The 16,038-nt window shown below is 49.8% G+C and overlaps 1 protein-coding gene across 1 annotated transcript; it reads right to left on the bottom strand.

The window, feature by feature from the left end:
• Positions 1 to 4,294: 4,294 nt before the first annotated feature.
• Positions 4,295 to 14,171, bottom strand: LOC138850366 (uncharacterized). The gene is made up of 4 exons (XM_089337402.1): positions 14,029 to 14,171; positions 7,289 to 9,621; positions 5,794 to 6,433; positions 4,295 to 5,349 (listed from the first exon to the last, which is right to left on the bottom strand). The coding sequence occupies exons 2-3, from the start codon at positions 9,429 to 9,431 to the stop codon at positions 6,258 to 6,260; spliced, it is 2,319 nt and encodes a 772-aa protein (XP_089193528.1). The 5' UTR covers positions 9,432 to 9,621; positions 14,029 to 14,171; the 3' UTR covers positions 4,295 to 5,349; positions 5,794 to 6,257.
• Between the last annotated feature and the right edge of the window lie 1,867 nt (positions 14,172 to 16,038).

Genomic DNA, 16,038 nt, shown 5'->3' with positions numbered 1-16,038 from the left:
TTTACAAGGTTGGCAGAGAGAGAAACTCGTCTGTACCAGTACCCCCACCATGTTTTTTCCTTCTCTCCTGTAGTCAGTCTGGCGAACTATCCCGCTCCCCTCTAGATTCTGACTGCCGTTTCCCCGCCCATGTCTCGGATTACTGAGCTCACCTCTCCTTCCAACGCCGATGTGTGGACTCGGAGCCCTGGGCGTCCCTGCTCTCCCCGCTGGTGTCTGTGTGACATCCACTCCCCTTCCTGCACTGGCGCGCAGACCCTGCGGCTCCCACGGCTCGGCTTCCGCGCGGTGGGCAACCTTATTCTCCCAGTAGGTCCTCTGAATCACAGCCACTTGATCCAGAAGAGTTTCCTCTGCAATTTTTTCCTGATCCTTTTTCTGAGGCTACCATAACTCCACTTTTATTAAACTAAATTTTCCCGGACTATCGGTGCGCGCCCTCCCTATTCCGCCATCTTGGCTCTGCCCCTCAGACGGAAAATTTCACTGTGCCTCTGCCACTCTGTAACTCTGCCTTTCAAATAAACAGGTCTCTTTTTTTTCTTTTTTTTAAAGTTTTTTGGGGCTGGCGCCGCGGCTCAATAGGCTAATCCTCCACCTAGCGGCGCCAGCACACTGGGTTCTAGTTCCGGTCGGTGTGCCGGATTCTTTCACGGTTGCCCCTCTTCTAGGCCAGCTCTCTGCTGTGGCCTGGGAGTGCAGTGGAGGATGGCCCAAGTGCTTGGGCCCTGCACCCCATGGGAGACCAGGAGAAGCACCTGGCTCCTGCCATTGGATCAGCGCGGTGCCCCAGCCGCAGCACGCCAGCCATGGTGGCCATTGGAGGCTGAACCAACGGCAACAGGAAGACCTTTCTCTCTGTCTCTCTCTCTCACTATCCACTCTGCCTGTAAGAAAGCAAAAGTTTTTTGGAAGTTCTTTTTGGGTATAAAATCAATTTATATTCTAATAATAAAATTCCCAGAACTTAAATCCATCCTAATATTTACAAAGTTTTTTTCTTTTCTCATGTATTTATTTGAGAGGCAGAGAGAGATCTCCCATCCTCTGGCTTATTCTGCTAATGGCTGCAATAGCCAGAGCTGGGCCAAACCAAAGCCAGGAACCTGAAACTCAGTCTGGGTCTCCCTCATGGGTTGCAGGGACCCAAGTACTTGAGCCATCATCTTCTGCCTCCCAGGGTGCATGTTAGCGGGACATCAGGATGGAAATTGGAGCTGGGACTCCAACAAGGCCCTCTGATATGGGATGCAGATGTCTTAACCCCTGGGCCAAATGCCCACCTCACTAGTTGTCTTTTTGTCATGTAAAATACTTTTCTTTCCAAGCAGCCAATTTTACCAACTCTCCAAGAGAGTCACAGTTAGAAAGCTTTCTCTAAGTTCTGGTTATGGTTAAGAACTCACCAATTGTTTTCTACTACTTGAATGTTTCTTATTTTACTTCCAAATGCCTGTTGCACTTGGAGGTGGCTTTTGTGTATGAAATGAGGTAGAGATCTAATTCTGGCTTTGTAGTTGTCCCAGCATAATTTCTAACTGTTCACCTTTGCTTCAGTGATTTAAGTTGTCACTCTAAACATCTAGGGGCTCCCCAAACACACTTGTGTCTGTCTGTCTGTCTACTTACTGCACAGTTGTTAGTCTATCCATCCATCAGTTCCACAGTATTCATCGACCTTGCAGCCCAGCCCAGCTGAGTGCCCACCATCCCACAACCTTCCCAATACAGACAGTGCAGGACTCGGCCTCCCACCCTCTGCTTACCACCCAGGCTTGTCTCCCCGGATCTTCCCAACACCACAGCCCTTCCGACTCAGATACTGTGTCCCACGCCTGCTGCCCACACCAGCATGTCTGTTCTCTCCCACAGCTCTCTCTCTGCCTGGACCAGATGGATGCAGTCACAGAGAATGAAGTTCTGCACTGTTATCTTGTAAGCCACACACTACCATGTTGACTAGTAAACCAAAGCCACCCAGAGAACTGCCAGGCTCCGCCATCACCGGCCTGCCAAGCTCGCATGCAAGCTGCATCCCAGCCCAGGCGCCTTCATTCAAAGGTCTCCTTATTGGGCCCTCAGCTGAGAAACCTCCCAGGGGCCTCCACCAAGGCTTCCTTATCAACAGCCTTGGCCAAGGTACCTACCTCCTGCCATCAAACTCGCCTTCGCCACTCCTGTCATTCTCCCCTCTTCCTCCTCTCCGGCCTGACTTCACTAGACAAGTAGGAATCCTCCTTCAGATAGGATTCTCCTGTCTGCACTGTCACTCAGAACATTAGTGAGCCAGCCCCTCTTCTTTTTGCCTCTTGCTTTTACCATGGGGCTGCGAGTAGATACGATCATTGCTTCCAGCTTGGCTCGCTGTCCTCACTGGCCATGACAACACCTAACTCTTGCAGACACTCATTTTGAAAACACATGTAACTTACACACATTTCTGTTTCAAAAGTTATTTATTTAAAGGGCAGAGTGACATTGTGTTTTCAGGAATTCTCTGAGACACAGAAGCAGGACATCGCCAGGACCTCCCAGCTCTGCTTTGTTCGGGTCTGACGTAGGGGACGCCATTTCCCCCTTGTGCTCGATCTTCTTCTCCAAAAGCATTGTCGACTACCCAATCTCAAGTGTGGTTTTGACTGTCCCTCGACACCAGGATGGACCTGTTCTGGTTCATTCGGGAATGGTTGGAAACTGAGTTGATGTCAAGCCTTTGCCCATGTTTGAGTGACAAGGTCCAGAAAAGTGGCTCGCAGAACCCAGGCTGCCTGGAGTTCATTAAAATCACTTGGGCCTGTTCCATGGGCATTGGCTATCCTCTCTCAGAGCTGGACCAGCATTATCCAGTTAGGAGTTGTACTTCAGAGACTTTCAAGGATCAGGTACAATGTTCAGAAATGACCATGCAAAGTAAAATTAATAGTCAAATGATAAATTCAGTTTGTAAAATGGTTTAAAATCATGAACTCAAGCCTGAAGGGGAACCAGCTAAATAAATCAAAGAACCGGGTGAGACTAACTGTAGCCACTCAGCCTACTCTCAGCTCCCCCAGAATTTACATGAGTCTAGCCATCTTGTCTGCCTACTAGAGAATTAAGACTAATTCTGTTACCTAAGACTACCTCAGCAAAGAAATTGAGTGAGTGTGTTGAGTGACAACAGCCATTGAAGTTGAATCTGTACGGGCATTTAATGTAAATTTCTAGTCATATTTGCATCAGTGACAAACTAGAATTCAGATGTCCAAACAAATCTTGTTTGGCTCTTGGATCTAAGAGGGAGCTCGTGAAATGATTAGCCTGATTATGTCTTATAACACAGTCCTCTTCCTAGCTAGAGAGTGGTAGCCACATATTAGGGGAAACCAGAAGTCAGGATCCAGTCCAACATCTAGAGAGAGAATAACTCTAAAACAACAGACAGGGTTACACTCTAACAGAAGACAGACATCGTTTTTCTCTAAACCACTTTTCTACAGTTTCCCCTAGTTTTACAAAAGAGAATAAGAGGTCTTTTGTTTATAAACTAAATTTAGTTTCAACAGACAAATCTGATTATTTACACAAGTGCTTCAAAAATAGCAATTAACTACATAGGAATCTCTGAATTAAAAATCTGTTGAATGGCATGGGCCTTGGGCTGAGCAGTTAAGATGCAAGTTGGGATATTCCCATCCCCTAGCAGAGTGCCTGGGCTTGAGTCTGACTGCACCTTCACTCCGGGCTTCCTGCTGGTGCACACCTGGGAGGCAGCAGGTGATGGCTCGAGCACTTGGGTCCCTGCCAGCCCAGGTAGCAGACCCAGGGCGAGTTTCCAGGTCCAGGCAGCAGCTAAGCCCAATCCAGGCTATCACAGGCATTCAGAGGGAGAATCAGTGGACAGAACTCCCACTGTCTGCCTTCTACATAAATAAAAATGAAAATAAACTTCTTTGGAGGCTGGGAAGCCAAACCCAGGCAGACTTCAGCCTTCCTCTGCTCTCATCCCATGCCCGTGCTCAAAACCTCAGTGACACAACCAACGTGGGTTGTTTTCTTTCTTTTTTTTAATTTAAAACCTTTAACAAGAGCTGATTGAAGTTCACTGTTTCAAAAATCAAGTTGCAAACTTTTACTGCAAATATAAAAATGAAGTTCTTAAAACATCTCAGCTTGATCAGACAGGAAACAATTTAAAACTCTTTAAAGGTGTACTGAAGAAAACTAGGCTTTTCTTCTTAAACACATTTGTTATTACCAAAAAGGGACATCTTCAGGAAAAAGATAATAAAAATCCCAAGCTGCCTTGACAATGTGCTCCAGTAATCAGGAAGGTGCAGCTCCAATTGTCTGTCCACTGCTGGGGTGGGGACAGCCGCGGGTGCTGGAGTCTCTGGCTCTGCTTTCGTTCCCGCCCCTCCTCTGGGCGTCGGTGGGAACCGTGGTGGGAGGCGGCCTTGGGTCAGCTGCTGGTGCTCCTCCGTCCTCTCCAGGCTGTCTTCGGTGAGGAGTGAGTCCTGCTCCCCATCCCTTGCCCATGGTCTCGCTGCTACGCCTTCTCCCGCCCCCTGCCCGCCGGCACCTTCCATCACTTCTGCACGGGAGGGTGGGAACACCCTGGGCCATGTCTTAGGGGCTGCACCTGCAGAGGGTAGCGAGAACCCCTATGCGTGGACCTTGTGTGCAACCGTACGGGCCCCACGCCAAGGGCTGAATCCACAAGGGTTCTCCCCACGGTGCAGGCGCGTCCTCAAGGGTTCTCCCCAGTGGCAGCATGGGCAGTGTCTACAAAAGTTCTCCCCATGGTGGGGGTCGCGTCCCAAAGTGTTCTCCCCAGGGCGGGGTCCGTGTCCACACAGGTTCTCACCCACGGCGCAAGCCGAGTTCACAAGAGTTCTCCCCGTAGCGGGGGATGTGTCCACAAGTGTTCTCCACAAGGCGGGGGCCGTGTCCACAAGGGTTCTCCCAAAGGCCCGACCGTATCTACACGGGTTCCTGGCCGCAGCACGTTGGCCGCCTTGCCCTGGAGCTGCACCAGGGTCTGCACCCTTTGCTGCCCACACCCCAGTATCGCCCCACACTGCCGAGACCCTCCCTGGGTAATTCTGCTTTATGCAGGCCGGGTACAAACACGCTTCCTCCGTGCTCTTCCCCTGGATGAACCAGAGCCGTTTCGCACATGGAACCAGTTCACTGGGTCCACCGCCCTGCGCGCTTGGTTTCAGGGGCGTCGTGATGATGGATGTGGGTCTCGGCCTCGCTGCTGGCGGCTGCGGCTCCTCCTGGGCGTGAGGGTGGCGCTGCTCGGGTGCTCACGGCTCTCTGGGGTCCGCTCTCTGCTGCTGCTAACTCGCTGTTTGGAATTATGCACTAGTAAAAAGAGAGAAGATCCTTATTGAACTTAGGCAAGTAAGTATATTGTCACAAAATAAGAATAGTCACAGTTTCAAATTTTGGCGGGACCAGACAGGGAAAAATAAAAAAGTTACCATTCTTCTCACAAGAATATTTATCGAATCCGTACAAGCTATAGATAGTTCAAGCGAAAAACTTTCCTTAAATTTAGAACACAGAACATCCTTAGAAAACCCACATCCTTGGGTATCTGTACCCACATGGGAGACCCAAAAGCTCCTGGCTCCTGTCTTCAGCCTGCCCTAGCCCCAGCCCAGGGCAGCCATTTGGGGAGTAAACCAGCAAACAGACGATTGCCTGCTGTCTCTGCTTCTCTTTTTGTAACTCTGCCTTTCAAGTATATAACATCTTTTTTTAAAAGATAAGTATTAAAAAAAGATCTTCATAGAAGCAACTTACATGGAATTACAGAGTTCTTGTAAGAGCTCTTCTAGGCGTAAGGACATTCAGGAGTCACGGCTCTGCTCTCAGACACGGAAGCACGAGGTCCCCTCCTTCATGACCTCCATGGTTTGGGTCTGATGTGACTGCACCTTGGCACGGGCAGCTTTCATGGCAGTTTTGCAAGTACAGCCAAGATCTAGAAGGATTCATAGCACCCTCATAAAAGCAGTTACCCTGCAAGAGGGGAACGAATGAAGACTGTTTCTGATTCTATGAAGTTCTGTTTGATTCAGTTTTTTGTATGAAAATCCACACATCTTAGAAAAAATAACAAATGTTTTAAAAAGCTTACCAATAATATTAAGCATGCACCGTGTTGGCACAGTGCTGATGATCAGGAAAGCAAAAATAATAAGGGAGAAATTTTCAGCCCTATGTATTTCCTCTCGGGCTGAGGAGTTCATAGTTCTGGGTGGAAATCATCTATGGACTTTCTGATGCTGTCGCAGGTGATCAGATCGCGCAAAGCTCTTGTCGCACTTGGTACACGTGTAGGGCCGCTCCCCAGAGTGCTTCCTCTTGTGTCTGCTGAGCTCGTCCACGCGGGAGAATCTCCATGGGCATCCTTCCTCACTGCATTCATAGGGCTTCTCCCCTGCAAGAGAGACAAGGAGAGACTCCTATCTCAGGGTCATGGCGGGCAGCGCTGTGGGAAGTGACCAAGAATAACAGGGTTTGGGGCATGTTGGGAGGAAGAGTCAGAGGAGAAATGCCTGGAGGGGGTGAGTAAAAAGGAGATGGAGGGACAGAGGAAAACCATGAAGGAGGAGAGGAAGAAAGGAAACGAGGAGAAGAAAGAAGAGGAACAAGAGTGAACGGAGGGCGTCCAGGGCTGTTAGTTCTAGAATGGGGTCCATGAAGCCACAGTCCCCGTAGAGGCAGGGTCAAGAACCTGCAGAAGGGGCCAAACATATTCCTTCCTTGTTCCATCACCTGCATACAATCCATGCCACAGAACAACTCTGGCCCACGAGCAGAGCCTGTCCTAGGACTACTTTATTCACCCTGTCCTTTCTTTTTTTTTTTTTAAGAGCTATTTATTTATTTGAAAGTCAGAGTTACACAAGAGAAAGAGAGAGAGGTCTTCATCCATTGGTTTGCTCCCTAATTGGCCACAATGGCCAGAGGCATAGTGGGTAAAGCCACTGCCTGAGACACTAGCATCCGATATGGGCACCAGTTTGCATCCTAGCTGCTCCAACTGCGATCCAGCTGCTTGCTAATGATCTAGAAGAGGCAGTGGCCCCTGCACCCATGTGGGAGACTCAGATGAAGCTCCTGGCTTTGGCCTGGCCCAGCCTTGGTCGTGGCAGCCTTCTAGCGGAGTGAACCAATAGATGGAAGATATCAGTCTTTCCCCATCTCTCTGTAACTCTTTCTAAATAAATAAATAAATAAACAAATTTAAAAGGCCCCAAACCCCTTACCCTATGTCTGGGTCCTCACTCACCTGTGTGTTTACGCTTATGGATCTGGAGGTAGGAAGACTTTGAATAAGATTTCCCACAGTCAGGATATGTACAGACATAAGGCTTCAAAAGCTCAGGATTCTTCGGAGGCTGATAGCGCTGGGTCTGTAGGTTCCAATTCTGCTTTTCTAAGAGTTGTCCTCGAACCAAAGAAGAACTTGAAAAGTACTCTGGAGGTTGTCCTTGCATCAAAAGGAAACTTGAAGCATATACAAATCCTGGGTGTGGCAATGAGAAGGACTGATGGGGCATCATTTGAGTCCCATAGACTTGGCTACTATTGGTCATCATCTGGCCCCCATAGAGGGAGCAGTTACCAGTGAAGGGCATCATCTGGCCCCCATAGAGAGTCTGGTCACCAGTTGGCAAGTTAATGTGGCCCACATATAGGGTCTTGTCACCAGTTGGAGAATTCATCTGGCCCCCATACAGGGTCTGGTCACTAGCTGGCGTGTTCATCTGGCCCACATACAGGGTCTGGTCACCAGTTGGTGAGTTCATCTGGCCCACATACAGGGTCTGGTCACTAGCTGGGGTGTTCATCTGGCCTACATACAGGGTCTGGTCAATAGCTGGGGTGTTCATCTGGCCCCCATACAAGGTCTGGTTAGCAGTTGGCAAGTTCATCTGACCCTCATAGAGGGTCTGGTCATCAGTTGGTGAGTGCATCTGGCCCACAAATAGGGTCTGGTCATTAGTAGTGGCGTTCAACTGGCCCTGATAGAGGGTCTGGTCACCAGTTGGTGAGTTTATCTGGCCCACATACAGGGTCTGGTCACTAGCTGGGGTGTTCATCTGGCCCCCATAGAGGGTCTGATGCTCACCACTTGGGGCATTCATCTGGCCCCCATACAAGGTCTGGTCAGCAGTTGTCAAGTTCACCTGGCCCCCATAGAGGGTCTGGTCACCAATAGGCGAGTTCACCTGGCCCCCATACAGGGTCTGGTCACCAGCTGGTGAGTTCATCTGGCCCACATACAGGGTCTGGTCACTAGCTGGGGTGTTCATCTGGCCCACATAGAGGGTCTGATGGTCACCACTTGGGGCATTCATCTGGCCCCCATATAAGGTCTGGTCACCAATTGGCGAGTTCACCTGGTCCCCATAGAGGGTCTGGTCACCAGTTGGTGAGTTCATCTGACGCACATACAGGTTCTGGTCACTAGCTGGGGTGTTCATCTGGCCCCCATAGAGGGTCTGATGCTCACCACTTGGGGCATTCATCTGGCTCCCATACAAGGGCTGGTCAGCAGTTGTCAAGTTCATCTGAACCCCATAGAGGGTCTGGTCACCAATTGGCGAGTTCACCTGGCCCCCATAGAGGGTCTGGTCACCAGCTGGTGAGTTCATCTGGCCCACATACTGGGTCTGGTCACTAGCTGGGGTGTTCATCTGGCCCACATAGAGGGTCTGATGGTCACCACTTGGGGCATTCATCTGACCCCCATATAAGGTCTGGTCACCAATTGGCAAGTTCACCTGGTCCCCATAGAGGGTCTGGTCACCAGTTGGTGAGTTCATCTGACGCACATACAGGTTCTGGTCACTAGCTGTGGTGTTCATCTGGCCCCCATAGAGGGTCTGATGGTCACAACTTGGGGCACTCATCTGACCCCCATAGAGGGTCTGGTCATCAGTAGAGTTGCTTATCTGACCCCTATAGAATCTCTGGCCACCAGTGGTGTTGCTCTTCTGGGCCCCATCGAGGATCTGGTCACCACCGGGAGTCCTCCCATGCCGCTCTGTAAGAGTTGTCATCTGAGCTCCATGGAGAGTCTGGTTCTCACTGGGGGTATTGATCTGATCATCCCATGTCATCTGGATCATGCCGAGGGTCTTCAACTGGCCGTCTTCACTGGACACTGTCAGCTTGCCAGCAGTGCCAGCTGACTTCTGACCATCAGTCGGTGTCATCTTCGGAATGTCAGTGACACCTGTCATCTGGGAGTCTGCTGTGGGTTTGGTCTGATCAAAGGTTACTTCCTGGTCTGTGAAAAGAGTCTTACTTTGGTCCTCAAGAGGCCTATCAAGGTCCGTAACAGAGGGTTGTGTGGAGTTCTGGATGAGGACGGTCCCGGGGATGTTCGGACACTCAGAAGGCACTGTGGGGGTCAAGGTCGGCATCGCCAGGCTCTGGGCTGACTCTTGTTGGCTTCCCTCACCACAGGCAGGCAGAGGCACTGCCGGTGTTTCTGCCTCTTCCTTATGTGGCTCACAGAGGTCCTGCAAATACTCCTCGATTTCCTCAAGTGTGGGAGGGGTGTACCTCTCTGTTGTTGTCTAGTAACTGAAATAGATATTCAGCTGTAGGATCCTGCACAAAAAAAAAATTAGAAGGTCAAGAGTCCAGCCCCACTCAGATTCCATACAGCTGTCTCCCTCCCTGCTGATCTCATCCTAGTCCAGCTCTTCCCCAGCCCTCGCCTTGAAGCCTGCAATCGCCTCAACTGGCCTGATACTAGAATGGACTCCAACTAGTGCACCCTCCACACAGGGAGTAACATTTCTAAAGCACACATTCTTTTAAAATTGTTGCCTCGTGTTTTATTTAAAAGACAGAGAGACAGGGACAGCGACTCAGAGAGCACATTTTTCATCTGCTGATTTCCTCCCCAGATGCTCACAAGAGCAGAGACCGGGTCAGGTGAAAATCAGGAACCTGGAACTCAAGCTAGGCCTCCCATCTGTGTGGCAGGGACTCGAGCACTGGAGTCATCGCTGCTGCCTCCTAGGGTGTGCGTGAGCAGGAGCTGGGAATGGAAGTGGAGCCAGGACTCCAACCCAGGCATGGTGCTGTGGGATGCAGGGGTCCCACAGCACTCTGCCTGTCCTCAAAATGCAAGCTCTTCCTAAGCTATTTCTATCTACCAGTGCAGCTAGGAGTCTAGAGGAATGCTCCACTATGCCCTGCCGAGATCTCACTCCAGGGACTCTTCCAAAGATGGCCCGCCGCCCCAGATGTCTTCCTGGGATTCAATGAAGTGGATGCACTTTCTAAGATTTTTACCTCATTTCTTTTCTTTCCTATCATGACTCCAGAAGACAACTTAATCTAGTGTAAGAATCCAGAGGTCCACGGAGGTGAAGTGAGTTGGCCCAGGTGGAAGACTGTTAACCACCTCTCTGGCACCCAGCAGCTTGAGCTTCCTGAGAACCTAGCAGGGACTGAACTATGTCTCCCCCAGATTCCTAGGCTGAACCCTGATCCCCAGTGTGTTGGGTCTTTAGGAAGAGATTCGGCCACGAGAGGAGAGCTCTCATGAAAGAAGTGAGTGCCTTCAGGGAGGCAGAGACCAGAGTTGTTTACTTCCCCCACAGGAAGGTATAGTGAGAAGATGGCTGTCCACAAGGCAGCCAGTAAGCCCTCACCAGGCAGCGAATCTGCTGGCACCTTGAACTTGGATGTCCCACTCTCCAAAACTGTGGAGGAATAAATTTCTGTCACTTATAAGCCACCTAGTTTATGGGACTTTGTTTCAGCAGCCCAAACTGAACTCTCTTTTATTTAATGAACATAAATTTCCAAACTACAGAAAATGGATTACAATGGCTTCCCCCCACCCATAACTTCTCTCCCACCTGCAGCCCTCCCCTTTCCTGCTCCCTCTCCCCCTCCCCTTCCATTCACATCAAGATTCATTTTCAATTCTCTTTATATACAGAAAATCAATTTAGTATATATTAAGTAAAGATTTCAACAGTGTGCACCCACACAGAAACACAAAGTGAAACATACTAGTTATAGCATGAAATCACAATGTATAGCACATTAAGGACAGAGATCCCACATGAGGAACAAGCACACAGTGACTCCTGTTGTTGACCCAACAAATTGACACTCTAGTTTATGGTGCCAGTAACCACCCTAGGCTCCCGTCATGAGTTGCCAAGTCTATGGAAGCCTTCCGAGTTCACCGACTCTGATCATATTTAGACAAGCTCATAGTCAAAGTGGAAGTTCTCTCCTCCATTCAGAGAAAGGCACCTCCCTCTCTTTTTTTTTTTTTCAAGGGAAAGGTTTATTGGGGAACACCCAACAGACCGGAAAGCTGATTCCAGCCAAGACTGGAAGAAAAGTCACTCATCTTTTGTAGGTAGAGGGGTTTGAATGTAGGGAGGTTTTCAACAATTACACAGCATTAACTGGGAAAGAGGACCATCAGTACACACAGGTTGGGAGTAGAGCCATCGGTGGTAGAGTAGAGGTTATGATTACAAAGAAATGAGGCCCAAGTGCGCTAGACAGGGTCTAGAACAAAGGACAGACTCATTATTAGAGGAGCTAAGAAAGGTGCTGTCTAGCCTACAATTAAGTTTTCTGATTGAGAGGCAATTAGAACCTGACAGAAGGGGCTTGAGAGTAATCTGGTGGACTTTAGGCCTTGGAAGTTAAGAGGCCCAGACCTATCAATCTCTCCACATGGGGACATCCTAAGGGAGGTGTGAACCTCCTAGGGGAAGGCACTCTGTTGACTCTCATTACTTAGCTGGCCTGGGAGGAGAGCTGGCCAGGTAAAGGCAGGTGGCATCTCCAACAGGAAATCTACAGTTCTGCCTGCAATGTTGCTGACCCTACTTGGCCGTCCCCTCAGCTGCGGTGGTCACTTTGGAAGCTGGGCTGAGTGAAGGGCTTTTCAGCTTAGAGCCAATAAGATCTGTGGCTCTGACCTGGGTGTCCTTCGACTCCAGGGCAGGTCATTTTCAGTGATCCAACTCTTGGCAGAGCTGCCAGGGTTCTTCACAAGCTGACTTCTGCTGCAGTCCAGGCTTACCCCATTGAAAGCCACTGCAGTGGACTGGCCTGGTGGGTCTCCTTGAGGGCAGATCACTGTACAGAATAGCCATTAATAGGCCTGCCACCCATTGCTTCTGATGCCTGGCTTTCTTATCCTCCTGGGTTTTGTTAAAGCAGACCAGAGGATGCAAGTCAAGGGACTGCCCAAGGCCCATCTCTAATCTTCGGTGGCCTAAACTACAAGTCTATAGTCACAGGCATGTTCTGTAGGAGTTTTCCTAAGGTAGACGATGCCCATGAGGAAAATTGTATTCTCACTTTAAAACTTTCTTTCCCTCTGGTCTGAAGGGGAGGTTTTATCTACTTACTGTTTACTTCCCTGCTGGCGAAATCAATCTGGCTAGGAAATGATCATTTAAGCTCTTATTTTGGCTACGCTATTACAGAAAAATGATAGCCATCTCTTTTATAAGGTCTAACGATTAAATTGTGCATCCTACAGATTCCTTCATAATAGAATTAGTTTCCTATCTTGAAGAGAATAGAGAAATGAAAGAACAAGTGGGGCTTAGAATAGAGAAATGAGGGAGCAAGTCCTAGATCGCTTGCTGACAATAGCAATATCACATGAAAACTTAGCAAACAGTTTCAACCATTAGATAACAACTTAAGAAAACATTTCCCAGAAGGTCCAATGCCGTCTCTAAATTTTAAGAATCATGTATTTGGAAACGCCTCTTAAATATCTAACATGGTGTAGTTTGTTGAACCAGTCAACTTAAGCACAAACATATAAAATGTTTTTAATTTCTTCCTACCAGCAAGTTTAAAACATATGATACCGAGATTCAGGTCACACGAATTAAAACGTATCTTTGATTAATTTTAGCAGCTTAAATTTACGGACACTCTTATCTATAAGCCAACTAAAATAAAACTCTTAATACAGAGTTTTATTTAATAAAAAAATAAAGAGCACCCTCTTATGCAAAGTAATGAATGCAAGATGAAATCACAAGGATTTGGAAAAAACTTAAGCGGTGAATGAAACCACAACCCGTCATGCCGAATATTATGGAATACAACAAAAGCTGCACCAGAGGGAAATGTCTAGCTATAAAGAAAATAAAAGCAAGAAAACTCCTACATCAACAACCTCACTACAATTTCAGGAACTAGCAAAACAGCAAACTAAACCCAAAGTTAGCAGAAAGAAATAATAAAATTAGAAGCGAGGCGGGAGCCATCACTCTAATGCCAGCAGCGCTCCAGCTCCCTGTGCATGAGCTCACAAAGGCAGCGGAAGGTGAACCAAGTCCTTGGGCCCCTGCACCCATGTGGGAGCCCTGGATGGAGCCAACAGGGCCATCTGGGGAGTGAACCAGCAGACGGAAGGTCTTTGTCCCGCCCTCTCTCTCTGTACCTGTCTTTCAAATGGAAAGAAGAAAGGGAGCCAGGAAAGAAGGAAAAAGAAGAGGAAAATAGAGAAAAAGCCGAGGAACCACAACAAAAGGCTTTCCCGTCGCTGCCTCCCCAGTCACTGCCGCCCCTCCTGAGTAAGGGTGTCTTAACCCAGCAGCCTCCCACGCCACCAGGCCTCACGGAATAGTCACGGCGGGCAGCTGGCTTGGAAGTGTCCTTCCACCGTCCACAGCGGAGCGCACTGAAGCCCAGGGCCGAGGCGTGGCCTGGTGACTCCTGCTGAGCAGCCAGGCCCCAGCCCCGCAGCCAGGGGACGCCAGCCCCACTGCCCTCAGCTGGCCCGCCTTCGCCTGGAGGAAGGTGTGCCCTCGGCCGGACCGGTACGTGCAAGTGCCCAGAAAGGATGGCCCGAGAGCCTGACGCGAATCGAGCGCCCTGCAGGACCCCCAACTTCGTAGGCAGCGTTGCACTGCTGGGCCCCCCACACGCCCGCCACAGCGTTTCCAGTCCCCTCCCCACCGTGACGCTAGAACCCTGGGCTGGCGAGTGTGGACGCAGACTCACCATAGTGGACGCAGAAAGAGCCCCTGGAGCAAACAGTGCGCTCTGTGGCAGAAACACAGCAGGGCAGGCTGGAGAAGCAGGAGCGGACCACCCACCGAGGCAGCCAGAATTGATCCTGTCAGCAGCAGGAGGTGCGGCCCTCCTTTTATAGCACTAGCGGGGCGGGCCGTGTGCACACCTGCTCCAGATTGGCTCCTGGCCCCGGCTACGCCTCCCAGGGGCGGAGCCCTGTGCTCCCGCCTCGCTTCTGCTAATTTCCCCCTGACTCTAGCTTGGTGATTAAGTCACTTGCCAAAGCCGATCTACCTGGCCTTGACCTTGATTTTGACCTCTGGCCTTCAGCTCCGGCCCCTCCCCCACCGCCCACCGTGAGTCTCCCATTGCAGCCCCAGGAGTGGGTTTTGTTGTGGCAGTCATCACGCACTGCGGGAACCGAAGATTGGCAAACAGGGTTTACCGGGAAGTCGGAGAGACCAGAGCTGACCTCAAGAGTTTTCTGTTACTATGGTCTGATCCTTATTTAAACATGCTCAAGGCCACAGCCTCTGAAACCAATCAACCCTTCAGCGACAGTGGAGTCCACTGCCTTCACCGCGGCAGACTTAACCAAAATTACTTTGAGTGCCGAATCCTGTGGATTCGGTCAGCTCACCCTAAGAAATGCAATGCCGAGGCGGCACTGGGGTGCACAGCTGCCGCCTCGGACACCTGCATTCCGTATACCCGTGAGTTCAGGTCCCAGTTACTCTACTTCCACTCCAGTTCCCTACTAAGGGCCTGGGGAAAGCAGTGGAAGATGGCCCACGTGCTTGGGCCCCTGCACCCGCGTGGGAGACCTGGAAGAAGATTCTCTCTTCGGCCTGACCCATCTTGGCCACTGCGGCAATTTGGGGAGTGAACCAGCATTGGAAGATCTCTCTCTCTCTGTAACTCTGACTTTCAAATAAATAACTAAGTCTATAAGAAAGGAAGGAAAATGTATTGTTTTCAAAGCTTTCTTCATTTGAAAGAGTTATATAGAGAGAAGGAGAGACGAAGAGAAAGGTCTTTCATTTGCTGGTTCACTCCCCAAGTTGCCGCAACAACAGGCACTGTGCTGATCTGGAGCCAGGAGCCTAGAGCTTCATCCGGGTCTCCCACATGGGCACAGGGGCCCAAGCACTTGGGCCATCCTCTGCTGCTTTCCCAGGTGTGTTAGTAGGGAGCTGGATGGGAAGTGGACAGCTGGGACTAGAATTGGCATCTATACCAAGCAATGGCTTAACCTGCTTCACCAAATGGCACATGCATATGAAGGGTTTCAAAAAAAAAAAAAAAAAAACTCTTCAGTACTAGGAACCTATTTTAAAAAAATATTCATTTATTTGAAAATCAGAGTTAGAGAGGGATAGAGAGTGGTGATCTTCCAAGCACTGGCTCACTCCCCAAGTGTCCACAACCGCCAGCACTGAGCCAGGCCCAAGCCAGGAGCCTGGTGAAGCAGCCAGGACTCTCACCTGCCCCCATATGGTGCCAGCATCCCTACGCCAGAATGCTAGCCTCAGTACGACTTTTAACTGGGATTTAGAAAGTACTGAAAAGTTCATCACGTACATTAAAATTAAATCAAAGTTAATAAACAAGCAAAGAAAACCTCTGAAAGACTGCTTAGAGAGGAGTGTGAAAAATGGCTGATTTCCGGATTTTACCACCATAAGGAATAGACAGACAGCCATGTCACGCTAATTCAAGCAAGGCTCTGGGTTTTGTTGAAATAAAATGGCTAACTTAAAGGAATCGCGGTTGGAGGGGGAGAGACAAAGAGCAGCGCTGCTGGCTCCCTGCGGGCCTGGCGCTGGATTTAAAAACGTTATCGCCTAAGGCTGGCTGGTCCTCCAACGCAAGGACCCTGGCCTGCGGGACCGCCTCGGGGCACCGCGGGGCCCTCAGTACTGCGCCCGGCATAGCCCCTCGTCCGCGGCCCAGGACCAGGCTACTTCAAAGATGCTTCACGGAAAACGGGGCCCATGT

Source organism: Oryctolagus cuniculus, chromosome 7 (genome assembly GCF_051225735.1).
Source record: "Oryctolagus cuniculus isolate XC-2025 breed Fujian yellow rabbit chromosome 7, ASM5122573v1, whole genome shotgun sequence".
Lineage (NCBI taxonomy): Eukaryota > Metazoa > Chordata > Mammalia > Lagomorpha > Leporidae > Oryctolagus > Oryctolagus cuniculus.
The sequence above is the reverse complement of the archived record's forward strand: the minus strand, read 5'-3'. Positions and strand labels throughout refer to the sequence as shown.

Excerpts from the sequence above, each read along its gene's own strand:
- LOC138850366 (XM_089337402.1), bottom strand. The coding sequence starts at position 9,431 with ATGCCGACCTTGACCCCCACAGTGCCTTCTGAGTGTCCGAACATCCCC. Across the intron at positions 6,434-7,288 it reads CCATAAGCGTAAACACACAG|GGGAGAAGCCCTATGAATGC; the intron begins GTGAGTGAGGAC and ends TCTCTCTTGCAG.